The 17,230-nt window shown below is 44.1% G+C and overlaps 1 protein-coding gene across 2 annotated transcripts in view; it reads right to left on the bottom strand.

The window, feature by feature from the left end:
* TRAPPC12 (trafficking protein particle complex subunit 12) overlaps window positions 1–17,230 on the bottom strand; it is a 44,647-nt gene that overhangs the window by 4,236 nt on the left and 23,181 nt on the right. For both annotated transcript variants that reach the window (XM_069851587.1, XM_069851586.1), the window contains exons 7-9: window positions 15,259–15,331; window positions 10,857–10,930; window positions 752–850 (exon numbers count right to left, since the gene is read on the bottom strand). In XM_069851587.1, the coding sequence (XP_069707688.1) occupies window positions 752–850; window positions 10,857–10,930; window positions 15,259–15,331 (246 nt within the window). The remainder of the gene's footprint in view (window positions 1–751; window positions 851–10,856; window positions 10,931–15,258; window positions 15,332–17,230) is intronic.

Below are 17,230 nucleotides of genomic sequence, written 5' to 3'. Positions count from 1 at the left end.
AAACTTTTGATTCTCATTTTTTTCCACCGAGGGGAAACAGTTTCCTTTTTTTTTCAGCAGAGCATTTGTAAGAAATAATTAGTTTTAATTAGTCATTAAAACGTTAAATATTTAAAGAAGTCTTCATCACTTAATTTTATTTAACTTAGTTCAGAAAACGTGACTCCAGTATCTAATAATAATTATGAAATGAAAATGAAAATTCATCTGTTAACTTCAAATAATCATTTCCTCTAACATGGAGCCGCCAATATATTATGTGCTTTACTTTGTTGTTTGTCTGGTCCCTGTCTTTCCAGGGATGGAATGTGGACAAAAGAAGGAAACTCATTTTGTTTCTAGACCCAGGCAGCAGTTATACAATGGGACTGAGAGCTGCGTGCGGTCTGAGGCAGTGAGAAATGAGACTGCTACTGAAATTCTGGCTCATTAAAGTCATTGGGAGGTTTACCGTTCGCTTTGGGCAAAGGAGAATGTTGCACTTTGATTAAATCGTTAGCATTATTTTCTACAGCATCTTCTTTGCTCACCAATGTACATACATGTAGATTTAATATTACAGGTGCTTTACATTCCAATCTATTTAATATCACACGGCAGAAGGTTCTTTTCTTTTGAGCACTGCAATGCTTTTGAGCCCCACAATGTGATACTTGCCCTTTATAAACAGCTACAGTTTGAAATGCAGTGATCATTTGGGACACAGCTGTCAACAGAACAGGACCTAGCAGTTTTAGAATAAAACGCATACCTGAAGGAAAATCCTTCCAATTCCACTCAGCAGCTGAGGCTCTTGCTGTGGGTAGTATTTGATGACGGTGTGATACGCATCTACAGCGAGCACGTAGTCCTAAGGGGTGAAAAATGCATGACCAGATGTTTAAGTTGAGCTTCTTTAGTCTTTATAGAAACATAGAATCACCAGGTTGGAAAAGACCTTGAAGAATATCGAGCCCAACCATACCCATCTGCCACTACACCACATCCTTAAGCACCTCATCTACCCGTCTTTTAAATGCCTCCAGGGATGGGGACTCCACCACCTCCCTGGGCAGCCTCTGCCAGTGTGCAAAGACCCTTTTGGTGAAGAATTTTTTCCTAATGTCCAATCTGAACCTCCCCTGGTGGAGCTTGAGGCCATTCCCTCTCGTCCTGTCCCCTGTCACTTGGGAGAGGAGCCCAGCTCCCTCCTCTCCCCAACCTCCTTTCAGGTAGTTGTAGAGAGCAATGAGGTCTCCCCTCAGCCTCCTCTTCTCCAGGCTAAACACCCCCAGCTCTCTCAGCTGCTCCTCATAAGGCCTGTTCTCCTGACCCTTCACCAGCTCCGTTGCTCTTCTCTGGACTCTCTCCAGAGCCTCAACATCCTTCATGTAGTGAGAGGCCCAGAACTGAACACAGTTACCTTGCCTTCTTTTAAAAGACACATAAAGAATTAAAGAAATTGCAACTTGTCCATGGGTGCTAAGGAAAATAGGGAGCTATGATCAATATAACGATGTAAAACTTAGATATTACCGTTAGTGGATTGTGATAAACAGAGTGTTGTGTTACGAGTACAACCAGAACTGGCGTTGGGCAAGTAATCTTTATGGCAATTATAAGAAGACTGTTCAATTATGCAAAGCCCTTTCTATGGCTGGTTTAGAGCCCAGTCCAGCTGAATCAACAGTTGTGCAAGAAATGTCGAACCTAGACTAGGTATTAATAATTAATTAATGAAGGTTAAAGGTTAAACTACTTTGAGTATAGGCATAGATTAAATATAAATATAAGTTATTGGAACTGCTTGAGGTTTTCTTTAAGGTTTTAAACAATAAATAGAAATGTCTCAAGAAAGAAGATGAGCGATTTTTATGATCAGTGGAGAAACATCAAGCATCACTGTTGAGGGAGAACCGAAATGAGACAGCAGAGATGAATTATCAAGGTGGAACTGAGAGTGACTTCAAAGAAGAACAATGAAAAACAGAGAACTGAGAGCTCTGAGGGGAGACCTTATCACTGTCTACAACTGCCTGAAAGGAGGTTGTAGAGAAGTGGGTGCTGGTCTCTTCTCCCAAGGGACAGGTGATAGGATGAGAGGGAATGGACATTAGGAAAAACTTCTTCACTGAAAGTGTTCTCGGGCACTAGCAGAGGCTGCCCAAGGAGGTGGTGGAGTCCCCATCCCTGGAGGTGTAGCTGGGTAGATGAAGTGCTTAGGGATAAGATTTAGTAGTGGACAAGTACGGTTGGGTTTGATAATCTCAAAGGTCTTTTCCAGCCTAGGGATTCTATGATTCTATAATATGCCCGCTCAAGGCATAGGGCAGCCGTACCCTCCAGGTAAGGACCAGTGACAGAGGATTAAGCAAAATCACAGTCCCATTTTCCACAGGAAAGAGATGCCCATGTGACTGGTTACTGCAGTTCACCTGCTTCATGGTTAAACTGCCATAATTCAATGATCTGGGTAGTAAATGACTTCTAGACCCTGGCTACGTGGTCATGGAGGTGTTCAAGGCCAGGTTGGATGGGGCTTGGGCAGCCTGATCCAGTGGGAGGTGTCCCTGCCCATGGCAGGGGGGTGGAACTGGATAATGTCTAAGGTCCCTTCCAACCCAAACCACTCCATGATTCTATACACAAAGACAGAAGACCCCGTGTGCTGCACTTATTTGGTGCTTCCTGACAGTCCTGCCCTTCAACTTAATACAAGAAATTGTAGTGGGTGTTTAGAAGCAAAAGACATTAAAGAATAATCTTTCAAACTGCCCAGACACCCTTGGATATTCTCTAACACTCCATTTTTCTTGGTGAAATTATCTGCTCCTCTAACTTGTCCCTAATGTGATCCCAGCTACTGGTGAAGGTACTTTTTCCTCATCTGCTGCTTAGTTCCGAGGAGGCAGCGTGCCCCAGGTGGAATGATTTTTTCTTGAGGTCGTACTTAAAAGGACTGAACCCTACTTGATCCATACACCGGGTCAGCATTCCGAATATAATAATTGTTTCATAGAGGCAAAAGATCAAGAGAAGTCTTTGGAGTCTGATCTGAATATGAGAGAAATTCCATGTCCTATAATAATAGAAGCTGAGTGAAACAGCCCAGGGAACGCTTTGCAGGATCTTTCTTTTGTAAACAACTTGTATACTGTGGTATAATGATTAATTCTGAACAGCTAATTATTAACATTTAGAATTCACTCCAATTCTAGGGAGCCACACCACATTCATGTTTATTACTGGTAATGGAAAGAGTTAAGAGCAAAGTCTACAGGCCATATATACGAAAGTATATTTATTTAAATTCTGATTTATCGACCATTCAGAACTCAAATGTGATAACGCTTATGCTACTTTTTTTTTCCATAAATTTATGACTTGAGAAAAACTCAGTTTTCACTGTAAGAGCTCTCACTAAAAGACTTCATTGATCAGAGTCCTGCTGTGTCAGATAGGCATAAAAATCTTGGAACAGGAACCCTCTGAACTGGTTCCTTAGAGGAACTCCATCCACATCTGTGCCCATTACTAATACACCCAAGGGTGTCGTTTGTAAAATCTGAAGGATTATCTATGACTCTGCATTTTATCCCTTCAATCATAAGATGATCTCGCTGGAGAAATAGTTTTAATTAATCAAATTCTAGCTTTTGGGCTCCATGTCTTCCATTCTGTGGTCTAAAGCTGCCCCTTTCTAGCCAGCACAGTCTCACGCAGGCTCTAAGGCTCGGGCTACACAGCAGAGATGTGCAGCATAGCCACGAGAGATCACAGAATCAGAGAATCCCTAGGTTAGAAAAGACCTTTGAGATCATCAAGTCCAACAGTTCCTGTCCACTACTAAATCGTATCCCTAAGCACTTCATCTGCCCATCTTTTAAACCCTACAGGGATGGGGACTCCACCACCTCCCTGGGCAGCCTCATCAGTGCCCAAGAGCCCTGTAGGTGAAGAAATTCTTCCTGATGTCCAACCTGAACCTGCCCTGGTGCAGCTTGAGGCCATTCCCTCTCATCCCATCACCTGTCACTTTGGAGAAGAGACCAGCACCCACCTCTCTACAACCTCCTTTTAGGCAGGTGTAGACAGTGATAAGGTCTCCCTAGCACAGCACTCTAGGTGCTCTCTACCCCACACCCTGCAGTACTCACCACAGGAATGGGATCTGTTCCTTCCAGGAGATGACGAGAGACTGTGTTGTATACATCCAAAGCCACCCCAAGGATGAAACCAAACATTACCACAATATCCAGGCATGCTTCTGAAAACAACCTCATTTTGTAGTCACTTCAGGATCCTGCAGTGAGTTTTGGATGCATTTACTCTTCTCCCTTCTCTCATGGAAGCAGCAGCAGATTTCTAGAGCATGCTACATGCAATACAGACTACTATTCCATATTGAGTTATAAAAGCATCTTATCTGACCGTTGCTTCTGAAGCAGCATATTGTATAGAGGATGAGATGTACTTTGATTTACTCAAGACTTGGTTTTCACTCACAGCTTTGCTAGTGGTAGGAGAAAAATTACCTTTGAGAACGATAAACCAACACCCTCCCAGAGAAGGGAAGTCTTGGTTGATACAAACTGCAGTTGTGAGGAGGAACACAAATTCAGTACTGCCAGTAAAAACCCCAATGACTGCAGCTTGTGATCTTAAAGATGAGGGTGAGGTATTATGGTTTTTAATTTCTAAAGATTGCGAGCCATCAATTTTTGCACGCCTTCCTAAAAAATCCCCCAAGAAGGGCTGAAGTTACACAACTCAGAATATGAATGAGAGTTGGCCTAATGTTTTAGAATTCAGTATCGATTTTACTGTGAATATTTGGAGCTAACATTAAATATATTAATCCAAAATAGTTCTCATAAGTCTAGTAAGTTCTAGTTTGTCTGTCAAAAAGAAAATGGAGCAGGGAGGTGATCATGCAAGTAATGCAGGCCCTTTCACAATTATCAGAGAATTCTAAGAAAAAATTGTGGAAAAACTCCCTGGAGGGGTTCAAGGCCAGGTTGGATGGGCCTTGGGCAGCCTGGGTCAGTGGGAGGTGTCCCTGCCCATGGCAGGGGAAGCAGAATTAGATGATCTTTAAGGTCTCTTCCAACCCAAACCAATCTATGATTCTATGTACTTAGAAATGAGCATAAATTTTACCATGTGTAGACTACTGAGAGTAGGTTCGACAAACCCTAGACTAAAAATCAGCATTAAAAATCAGCAAAGTGTATAGTTGATAAGTACTATCTCTTAGGAAGAGAGGACAGGGAAAACTTACCCTTCCTTTCTATCTCGTGCACTTGTGGAAGGGTTATGAAAGCAGAGACTCACAGTGTTAGGAATCCAAGACACGATGATTCGTGCAGTCTTTCTCCTTTAAATCATGGAGGAACCAAAATCCTTAGGCATCAGTCCCTCGTGTCATTAGTTCAAGCTGTTACCTTCTTCTTTGAAATGTTTTAATTGTATTAAGACCCAAATCAAAATCAATTCTAATGCTTTTGTTTTTACGAAGTGCAAGTTCTACAAAAGGAAACACTAAAAAAAATCTAAAAAGTGCAAAATGTGCCTTTAATTAGAAAGCATTTATAATACATATGGAAAGTACTTAAGTGTTTATTCCTCAGAGAGGTAAAAGTCTGGTAAGATAATGTCAAAAGCAATTTTAGCTGAGATGAAAAGAACTTAAAAAGTTTTCAAGACACTTCCAAGGTGATTTAGTAAAATGACAGATGTTTTGTGATTTGGTTGTTGAAATGAAGCAACGCACATCATCAGTTGCATTTTAAATGAGTTGCTCATGCTGCTGTATTCAGGTTACGCTTTCATAGTGACTTGGGCCCACAGTTCTTGTACATGAAAGTCTATGGTGACACGGTATGTGGCCTCCCCTTCCCTTCCTGCTGTATCTCCACCTCCTCCTTTTAAGCTGCCCCTTGTTCTCAAAAAGTGGAAAAAGCCAATCACAGGCACCCTAGGTTGGAAAAGACCTTTGAGATCATCAAGTCCAACTGTACCTGTCCACTACTAAATCAGATCCCTGAGCACTTCATCTACCCATCTTTTAAACCCTTCCAGGGATGGGGACTCCACCACCTCCCTGGGCAGCCTTTGCCAGGGCCTGAGAACTGAAAGGTGAAGAAATTTTTCCTGATGTCCAATCTGAACCTGCCCTGGCTGAGCAGCTTGAGGCCATTTCCTCTCGTCCTATCTCCTGTCACTTGGTAGAGGAGACCAACACCCACCTCTCTGCAATCTCCTTTCAGGCAGTTGTAGACAGTGATAAGGTCTTCCCTCAGCCTCCTCTTCTCCAGGCTAAACAATCCCAGGTCTCTCAGCTGCTCTTCATAACCCTTGTTCTCCAGCCGCTTCCCCAGCTCCGTTCCCCTTCTCTGGCCTCGCTCCAGCCCCTCACTGTCTTTCTTGCAGTGAGGGACCCAAAACTGAACCCAGGATTCGAGGTGCAGCCTCACCAGTGCCAAGTCCAGGGGAACAAGCCCTTCCCTGCTCCTGCTGGCAAACTGAGCCGATAGGAATGAGATTCACTATTTCTTTGGGTTTTTCCCTTGTTGAAGTCCAAGATTGGCGCACAGAATGGATCCAGAATACAGTTAAGAAAGGTTGCACAAAGAAAAGGAGATGAACAGGGAAAGAACATATAGTGAGACTGCCTTAAACCGCATCATCGGTCACGCAGCTCAATTTGACGCAGCGGGTCAAATGCGGTACCAGAAAGATGGTCCCAGGGGGAAGGAGACGTGATTAAATTCCTGTTCCACTACAGTACTCAACTACAGTTGTGGATAACTGAAGGAGATGTAAGTTGATATTGGCCCAACATCAAAGTCTCTTTTTGTTCTCAAGATTCAATCCTGGCAAGATTACTCCCTATTAAATACAAATGAAATTTTTTGGCCGAAGGAAGATGTTAGTAACAATAAGATAATCAGGTTTTATTTTTTATACCAATGCCACATAGGTTTACTTTAATAAATTGTTATAATTATTAATCTACTACTATTACAAGCTATTCCATTCACCTCAGAGTACCTGGGCATCCAGTATGACCATAGAATAGAATCATAGAATCACACAATAGTTTGGGTTGGAAGGGACCTCACAGCCCATCCAGTCCCAACCCTGCCATGGGCAGGGACACCTCCCACTGGATCAGGTGCCCAAGGCCCATCCAACCTGGCCTGGAACCCCTCCAGGGATGGGGCAGCCACAGCTTCCCTGGGCAACCTGGGCCAGGGCCTCCCCACCATCACTGTGAAGAATTTCCTCCTTATATCAAGTCTAAATCTGCTCCTCCCCAGTTTATACCCACTGCCCCTTGTCTTATCACCATAAACCTTTGTAAACAGCCTCTCCCCAGCTTTATTGTAGTCCCTTTCAGGTACTGGAAGGTCACTATAAGATCTCCTCCAAGCCTTCTCTTCTCCGGGTTGAACAACCCCAACTCTCTCAGCCTGTCCTTGTATGGAAGGTGCTCCAGCCCTCTGATCATCTTTGTAGCCTCCTCTGGACCCTTTCCAACAGCTCCATCTCCTTACATTGAGGATTCCACAACTGGCCACAGGACTCCAGCTGAGGTTTCGGAGGAGAGGAACAGAGGGGCAGAATCCCCTCCCTCCCTGCTGGCCACGCTGCTTTTGATGCAGCCCAGGACACAGTTGGCTTTCTGGGCTGCGAGCGCACATTGCTGGCACATGTTGAGCTTCTCATCCCTCAGTACCCCAAGTCCTTCTCCTCAGGGCAGCTCTCAATCACATCATCCCCCACCATGCACTGAAATCAGGAATTGCCCCGACCCAGGTGTAGGACCTTGCACTTGGCCTTTATGAACCTCATGAGGTTCCCACAGCCTCACTTCTCCAGCCTGTCCAGGTCCCTCTGGATGACATCCTGTCCTTACTGCAATATTGTAAATGTTCACTAGATGGCAATGGATGGCACTGACTTGGAGAATTATATCACTTTGGTTTGTTTTTGTTTTTAAAGTGCATACACTTGAAAGACGAATAAAAACAAATGCAGGTTTCAAAGTGTGTTACACAACAGCAGAAAAAAATATGCAAACTGCTCAACTAATGTAATTGTTCATGGGAGAATTAATAAACGTGTGTTTATAAATGATTTCAAGAAACAATTTCATACCGAATACTCATAGAAGGTGAAGTTGGTTACACGATTCCTGCATGTTAGACTGGTCTTTAAATTATTAAATTCATGAATAACCAATATAAATTTCTCAGAGAGGGTCTGTCACAGAAGCAGAAGAAGTAACTTCCCATACTGCTCTCACTTCAGCTGGAAAAAACCCTTCGTAAAGCCTCTCTACTCCTTCATACAGGATCCTTCTGAAAATGGAGAGACTCCCAACTACTCCAGAGCCAACGCACTGACACGCAATTGTCAGCTGGATGTAATTCTGCATCAACACACAGTTCTGGGTCATCTGGGAGCCGTGGAACCATAGATTTCTAACTTAAGAGCTGTGAGATAGGCCCTAAATCTTGAGGATTATCTGAGCTGTGGTATTTCTTAAGTACTATTTGCAAAAGGTGATAATTGGTATCCACAAATGTATTTCTACGACTAGAAGAAAGCATTAACAGGACCAAACCAGGAGGTAAGTAGGAACCATGCAGGCATATGGACTCGTGTGCACACAAGAAGGAAAACACTAAGTGTTAAAAATACCAGTCAAAAGTAAAGCAAACTCCATGGAAAAAAATATATTACCAGCATTTTCTGATTTATATAGTCTGCTTTGCTGGGATGGCAACTCATGCTTTTTTTCCCCTTACTCTTTGGAAAAGAAAGTTCATTAAATCAAAGCTATGTCAAGTACCTGCTTTCAAAAAAACAGAAACGCTTACGAATTCTTAAAAATACCTCATGGTTTAACGGTCTATCCAAACCAAAAATGTTCTGGTTGTAATATAATGATACTGAATAGAACAACGATATGACTACAAATTTCTTTTTTTCCTAATTCTTATAAAAATGATATTCTGTTTCATATAAAGCAGTAAGTGGAAAATGGATCTTGCCTAAAAAATGCAAGCTTTTTGAATCATAGAATTACTCGGTTGGAGAAGACCTTCGAGATCATCAAGTCCTACCGTACCCATCCACTACTAAACCACATCCCTGAGCACCTTATCCACACGTCCTTTAAGTACTGAGGGACTGTAATATTAAGAACGGAATCCTGTTTGGGAAGTAGCTAAGGAAACATCAGAGGGTCAGGTTCATCTTGACCTTGGACAATCAGAGCAGGGAGGAAGAAGCTGAAGGAGTGCCTATGAAGATTATTCTGCTCCAAAGCTAATTGATTTGTGAAGTACAGTTAAGCTGAGGATAATAGCAGCTTGTTGCAAGCTCAGAATGGCAATATCCCCATTTCCCTGATCATGAAGTCTTACTTCTGTTTCCTGAATACAGGGAGAAACTAAGCGTGGCACCAAAGGTGGGTGGTGCAGTTGCCACACTGGAAGGATGGGATGTCATGCAGGGGGACCTGGACAAGCTGGAGAAGTGGGGCTGTGAGAACCTCATGAGGTTCAACAAGGCCAAGTGCAAGGTCCTGCACTTGGGTTGGGGCAATCCCTGATTTCAGTACAGGATGGGGGATGATGTGATTGAGAGCTGCCCCGAGGAGAAGTACTTGGGGTGCTGGGGGATGAGAAGCTCAGCATGAGCCAGCAATGTGTGCTCGCAGACCAGAAAGCCAACTGTGTCCTGGGCTGCATCAAAAGAAGCATGGTCAGCAGGTCAAGGGAGGTGATTCTGCCCCTCTATTCCTCTCTTGTGAGGCCTCACGTGGAGTCCTGGGTCCAGTTGTGGAATTCTCAGTGTAAGAAGGAGATGGAGCTGTTGGAACAGGTCCAGAGGAGGCTACAAAGACGATCAGAGGGCTGGAGCACCTTCCATACAAGGACAGGCTGAGAGAGTTGGGGTTGTTCAACCCAGAGAAGAGAAGGCTCCAGGGAGATCTTATAGTGACCTTCCAGTACCTGAAGGGGCTACAAGAAAGTTGGAGAGGGACTGTTCACAAAGGCTTGTGGCGATAGGACAAAAAGGAATGGCTTTAAATTGGAGAGGGGCAGATTTAGACTAGACGTAAGGAGGATGCCCCATCCCTGGAGGTGTTCAAGGCCAGGTTGGATGGGGCCTTGTGCAACCTGGTCCAGTGGGAGATGTCCCTGCCCATGGCAGGGGGCTGGAAATGAATGATCTTTAAGGTCCCTTCTGCCCCAAACTATTTTATGATTCTATAAAAATGGAGTAGGGTTGCTTAGAAAGGTGAGGAATCAAGGGAAGAACCCTCAACACTGGAAGGCAGTTCTGCTTTTATACCTTTCTCTTCCACCCCTACACGCCAGCGACGTTTAAACTTGAAAGAAGATCTCTCACAATAGGGACAGGCTGAAAAGGCAGGATGTATTTAGACATTCTGGATCTTCATCACATACAAAGGCTACGGTATTCTTAATCCTCACAAACAGAGCAACGTTCCTAGCGCACGTTTTGAAAAAGACAGAGCGCATAATTGCTTTTAATTGCAGCATTTAGTTAAGTGTTTGAAAAATTCAATTTAAAAATGCAAATTCTGTATTGTTATTGCGTGTTCTCCGGGATGATTTGGGGAGAAATAAGCACAGATATGCTCCCAAAGAACATTACTGCAAATGGCTCTCTATTAAATAGGACATTATTAAGGCTAATTAATTCCTCACTAAGCAAAAAATCCATGTACAGTCAGGTAGTCTTCCCTTATCTATGCACCAGTAATTCTCTGGCGCTCTCTCTGACATTCTCTTCTGGAATATACGGTACCTCTGCAGTCGCTGCCACCCACGTACCTTCATCATTAGCAGACAGTTTGCCATGGAGTACATCACCCGGCCCAGACGTGACCTCCACAGCTGAACAGAGGCTGCAAAATAAGAGCAGCTTGTGAATTTGCACAAATAAATTAGAGGTTCTTTCTTGCCATCAATTATTGGTCCCGCGAATTACCATTTTGAAAGATCTCCCTCATTAACACCTCTGGGTTTTAGCCTGGAATTTTTAATTCTCTGCCACGCTGCATCGCCAGAGAGGAAATTCTGCCTCTCTCCGAGGGAACCGCTCAAGCAGCTCTGGGGACCAGACAAGATGCAGCAACGCTGAGGCACAGGCAGCCGCTCAGCTCTCAGCTCAGGCCAAATATTAAATACTAAAAGAAGCCACGTGTTTGCCAGTAGCAGAACAAAAGGTGCATAAAAAGATTCCAGTGATAATGAGCATCAGTTTAAAGCCACGTAATCTAGAGCGTCACATGGGATAAAATAAAAAAATCAAACATAGCTAAAATGTCATTTTGGAGCCAAAACACGCAGGGTGGGAACTGTCTGAGTCTGGGACTGTTTGTGATGCCTCTGGCTCAGAGATAGCTAGAAAAATCTGCCAAGCCTGGCAGATCCGGTGCTCCTGGAGCTCGCAGGCAGGAAAAGCTGCAACAGCAGATTTCTCTCCCGTGCTTTGCAGACAGACTCCTGATGTTGTAAGAGAATAGTTCGCATAGATCCTTATTTTCTCTTGCCTTACAGGACCACAGATCAACGCTAGAAATAGTCCTCAAAAATAAGCGTAAGGAAAATTAAGTACGTTTGGAAATGAAATGTACCAGTCAACCTGCTGTCAAGGTCACTGTGATGATTTCAAAGAGGGGGGAGCAGAGGCAGAAGAGGTGGCTTCAGTGAGATTGTGATAATGGAGATCAGTCATTTGTATCAATAATGTGGCCTCTGATGAAAACATGGCAGGTCACAGAGAGAATTCTTTCAGCACACATAATGCCATTAAAAATAAGAACAGAGCTTGGTGAAACGTCTGCTCCTCTTCTTATAAAGAAAAATCCCTTCAGTCCTCTCCAACAACAAAACAAAACCCATGACCCATGAATCACAGAATGGTTCTGGTTGGAAGGGACCATCCAGTTCCACCCCTGCCATGGGCAGGGACACCTCCCACTGGATCAGGGGCTCCAAGCCTCATCCAGCCTGGCCTTGAACCCCTCCAGGGATGGGGCAGCCACAGCTTCCCTGGGCAACCTGGGCCAGGGCCTCAGCACCCTCAGTGTGATGGATTTCCTCCTCACATCTAGTTTGAATCTACCCTTCTCCAATTTATAGCCATTCCCCCTCACCCCATCACTCCAAGCCTTTGTAAACAGCCCCTCCCCAGTTTTCTTGTAGCCCCTTCAGGTACTGGAAGGTCACTATAAGGTCTGCCTGGAGCCTTTTCTTCTCCAGGCTGAACAACTCCAACTCTCTCAGCCTGTCCTCGTATGGAAGGTGCTCCCATATTCCCAAATTATCTTTGTATAATGTGGGGCCCAAAACTGAATCTGGTATCTCATCTACCTTAAAATCACTCGTTACTTCTAGCTTTTGTTTTAGACATTCCCCCGTGACTACACATTCCCACTGCTGTTAATGGAGAAGACGCTCTAAACTGTAAGCAAATATTCTCTGATCCATTTCTGTTTTTCTTCCCTTGTGGGTTACTGTAAAACCCAGACATAAATAACTAATTCTCCTTTATTATTTCACTTCTGTTTATCTCTACTTTTTACTTGCCCTCATACTTTGGTAACCACATTCAGCTTTCTAGGACCTAGGTGACAACAAATTAGATCTCGACTCCTGCAGAGTCTAAGCTTCCTGTTAACAACTGGATGGTGCCAGCTAGAGGTCTCAGGATCATAGAATCCCTAGGCTGGAAAAGACCTTTGAGATCACTGAGTCCAACCGTACCTGCCTACTGCTAAATCATATCCCTGAGCACTTCATCTGCCCATCTTTTAAACCCCTCCAGGGATGGGGACTCCACCACCTCCCTGGGCAGCCTCTGCCAGGGCCTGAGAACCCTTTCTGTGAAGAAGTTTTTCCCTGATGTCCAATCTGAACCTGCCCTGGTGGAGCTTGAGGCCATTCCCCCTTGTCCCATCACCTGTCACTTGGGAGAAGAGTCCAACACCCACCTCGCCACAACCCCCTGTCAGGCAGTTGGGGTCAGTGATAAGGTCTCCCCTCAGCCTCCTTTTCTCCAGACTAAAAATCTCTCTGCCTGTTGAGAAACTGGCAAGTGAGGGGCTCTGTTCCAGACTCGAGGAGATGTGCACAGTGAGTCGACTGGTGTGGCACCTTCTTACACCAGCAATAAGGGAATTACACGCTAAGCGTAATCCCATAATGAATTAAGGCCATCTTCACGTAGAGTTAATAAGGATTGCTTCAGCTCCTTTCACATGAAAAAAAACAAAGCCATTACCAAAGGCAGCGAAGAAGCAGAGAGGGAGCAGACCTGGCTGACCTCCACTGACAGAAGCAGTCAACAGGCTCTGCAAAGCTCCCATGGGCTTTTTGGCAGTTTTAAAGCCGCAGGCACCTGCACAGCAGACGTAGGAAGATCCCTCCAAATGTTCAGCAGCCTTGTCATAGAATCATCAGGTTGGAAGAGACCCACCGGATCATCAAGTCCAACCATTCCCATCAATCACTAAACCACGTCCCTCAGCACCTCATCCACCCATCCCTTAAACCCCTCCAGGGAAGGGGACTCAACCCCCTCCCTGGGCAGCCTCTGCCCAATGACCCTTTCTGTGAAGAATTTTTTCCTAATGTCCAGCCGGAACCTCCCCTGGTGGAGCTTGAGGCCATTCCCTCTCATCCTATCCCCAGCCCAGCTCCCTCCTCTCCACAACCTCTTTTCAGGTAGTTGTAGAGAGCAATGAGCCTCCTCTTCTCTTGCAACTACTGGCTGCTTCTTTTCTACCTACACCTCCCCCAAGCTCAGCTCAAAAGGAGCAGCAGAGAGGAAAAGCCAGAATCTCACGAGTGAGGCAGACTGCAGGACGCAGGATTATGACACAGCCACGAGAAAATCTTCGTACCTTAAAGGGGGTCAGTGTCTCGGTTTTAAAGGGGTAAAAATGAAAAGAATGCAGGGATAGTAAAGGCAAAAATGATGTCAGAAAGGGGATAACAGGGAAAAGTAAAAGAACAGAAGCAAGCAGAATAGTAGATATTAGGAGAGAAGAACAGAAACTCCTGAAGCGCTGTGGATAAATCTTCAATATCAGAATATTTCTCTTTTTCTTAACGTCTTTGAGAAGAGTAGTAATGTATTCATTTGGCTGTATTTGCAAATGCCTTTTTATACGTGCTGCTCATATGCATGTTCACTTTTTTTAGGACATCTCTAGGAGGCATATTAAGTCCTGTGCAATAACACATTGATGCTTTACATCCAGGCAGTCTTAAGACCAGGTCTGCACCCTTCCATGTAGACACTGTTTTATGGAACTGTTTACAATAAATTTTGAACTCGGCTAATAGCTCTTCTTGGCCTTTTCTTACCTCAGAGGCAAACTTCTGTGCAGCCTCTGGGCGAATGTTATCCTAGAAAGAAGCTGGTCAGATTCCTTAGACTGTTAGTTGAAGCAGAAAGGTGTTTGTTTTCCTGGTGTGATGGCTTTAACCTTCCAGGCACCATGAGTGGTTCCTATAATCCATAACAATGCCTAAAACATCACCTCTTGTCCAATTCTTAAGAGTAGTTGACCTCATTAGTATAAATTCTGTTAAAAAAAGAGATGCTTGGACAAGCGTTTGTCCTGAAGACCCTTCTTCGTGCAGCGATGTATCCTACGCTATTGCGGTTAAACAACTAAAATAAAAACTGCGTATGAAATTGTGAAAACAACGATGTAGATTAACATAATCTAAATCTTGTTCTAAAAAGTGACTTGTGTGTTTCAGAAGCCTCAGTACCTTGCAGCTACAGTGAGACTCAGCCATCGCACCCCAGGCCAGCGGAGCCCTTGTATGAAGGCAATTCTAGCTAAAAACCTTTCATGGCTTTCAGCCACGAGGACCCAGAGGAGCCACTCAGCCCAGGCTTGAGATGAAACATCCACCTAGCTGTGACACTGACCCACTTCTCTACTCATTGCGAAAGGATCGCAGCCACGCTCTTTGTTTCTTCTAAGCAGGAAAAAAAAATGATTTAAGACATCAGTTTGATCAAAGGTAAAACTGTGAAATTAATTCCAGCACATAGAAGTATGAGGTGTATAATTTCAGAGGCTGAGTAGGCTGTGAGATTACAAAAGTAGCGATTTAACAGCTCTGGGGCAGTCTCGTGAAAACTTCTGCCGTACTTAAGCAAACGATAAAAATGCACCGTCTGTGAAAAAAGTGCTTAAAGAACACCTACCTTGTCTGTTCTCCTGGGTAATGTTAGTCATACTCCCATCTTCCGCTAAGCCGTGTTCCAAATTTTCTAATATCTGCAGTAAATTTTTAAAAGTAACCAACATGAGTTGAAACAGCTCTATATATTTAATGGAAATTATCTACAATCGACAGTCTGTATGTAAACCAATTCAGGCAGGGCTGCTTCATCTAGACACAGCTCAAAATTATTGATTATTACCACAGCTACATCATTTGCACCAAGTAAGAAAGCCATTGTACGGTAGATGGATGCTAGAGATCACGTTGATGATACTTACAGAACATTAAATGTCAGCACACTCTAGGGACACACACACTTTGTTAAGTAAAACACGAAATATGCTTCACCAGAGAATGAAAGTTAATGACCACAAAGAAAGTCAAACGGATCCTTCCTAGAAAGCCACTGCCTCTTGACTCCCGCACCTTAAGTATGTGCTCTGGTTTCATCCTTCTGTTCTTAATGAAGTTCTCCTCTTAGTTCTTACTGCAATTACCTTTTCAAAGTTTGGGGTTTATTGCTTCTTTTTATTTAGTAAAGATTTTAAATCATGAAAATTGTTGAGTAAATGGAACACTTGTATTATCGGAAGAATAAAAATGTATACTTAATGAAGCTTGTGTCTTAAGGAGTTCTAAAATATGTATGCAAGGTTCCATTTAAAATGCAAAGCAACTTTCCCTTTTCTAATCCCATTACAGTTTCTCCCAATTGGTTTTCCGATTCTCACTGATCACCCCATTTTCCCCATTACAGATTTATCACTTTTGGTTGCAGAATAATGCTTGAGATCTCCTTCAAAAATGCACAAAGGCTGCTTGCTCATAGCCAGCCGCTGCAGATCGATGATTATGGAGATATGAGGCGCTTCCTCTTCCAGGGACCGGGTGTGCTGCTCAACACGAGCTCTCTGCTTCCACCAGCGCCAGAAGGAACTGCTTTTTCCTACAGCAACAAAGTATTCCAGTTGTGCTCAGTGCTTTGTGAGCAAGCACTTCAAAACACAGCAAATCCTCCAAAGCAAAGACATGTAACATTAATCTTGGCCTCAGAGAGCGGTTCATGCTTCTACACCCAGGGAAGAGCAAGCGGTACCTCCAGGAAGCAAGTTCATGACACTCGTTTTAGCCATCTGAAAGTGGAAGGAATTGCCCTACAAGAAACCAAGCTCTTTTCACAGAGCGGACGGAAAGCTGGAAGTTCGGTGCCATAAATTTAGTGACAAGGAATTTAACACCAAGGAGAAAAAAATGATGAAATGACAGCAGTTACCACATGCCAGCTGAGCCAGGTAATTTTCCCGGTAAGAACTGCTAGCCTGTGACAAGTACATGGTGTTATGATTTGCTGTAAACCCTATTTGCAGAGGGCCAGGCTGAGTGGCCTCATCTCATGTTCTGAGAGGCTGTGAGCACACATCGATAGATCACGGAATCACAGAAACATAGAATCCCTAGGTTGGAAAAGACTTTTGAGATCATCAAGTCCAACTGTACCCGCCCATTACTAAATCATATCCCTAAGCACTTCATCTGCCCATCTTTTAAACCCCTCCAGGGATGGGGACTCCACCACCTCCCTGGGCAGCCTCTGCCAGTGCCCGAGAGCCCTTTAGGTGAAGAAATTTTTCCTGATGTCCAATCTGAACCTGCCCTGGTGCAGCTTGAGGCCATTCACAGAATCACAGAATAACCAGGTTGGAAGAGACCCACCGGATCATTCCTCTCGTCCTGTCCCCTGTCACTTGTGAGAAGAGACCAACTCTCATCTCTCTGCAACCTCCTTTCAGGCAGTTGTAGACAGTGATAAGGTCTCCCCTCAGCCTCCTCCTTTCCAGGCTAAACAATCCCAGCTCTCTCAGCTGCTCCTCATAACCCTTGTTCTCCAGCCCCTTCCCCAGCTCCGTTCCCCTTCTCTGGACACACTCCAGAGTCTCACTGTCCTTCTTGTA

The sequence above is a fragment of the Phaenicophaeus curvirostris genome, chromosome 2, assembly GCF_032191515.1.
Source record: "Phaenicophaeus curvirostris isolate KB17595 chromosome 2, BPBGC_Pcur_1.0, whole genome shotgun sequence".
Classification (NCBI taxonomy): domain Eukaryota; kingdom Metazoa; phylum Chordata; class Aves; order Cuculiformes; family Cuculidae; genus Phaenicophaeus; species Phaenicophaeus curvirostris.
The sequence above is the reverse complement of the archived record's forward strand: the minus strand, read 5'-3'. Positions and strand labels throughout refer to the sequence as shown.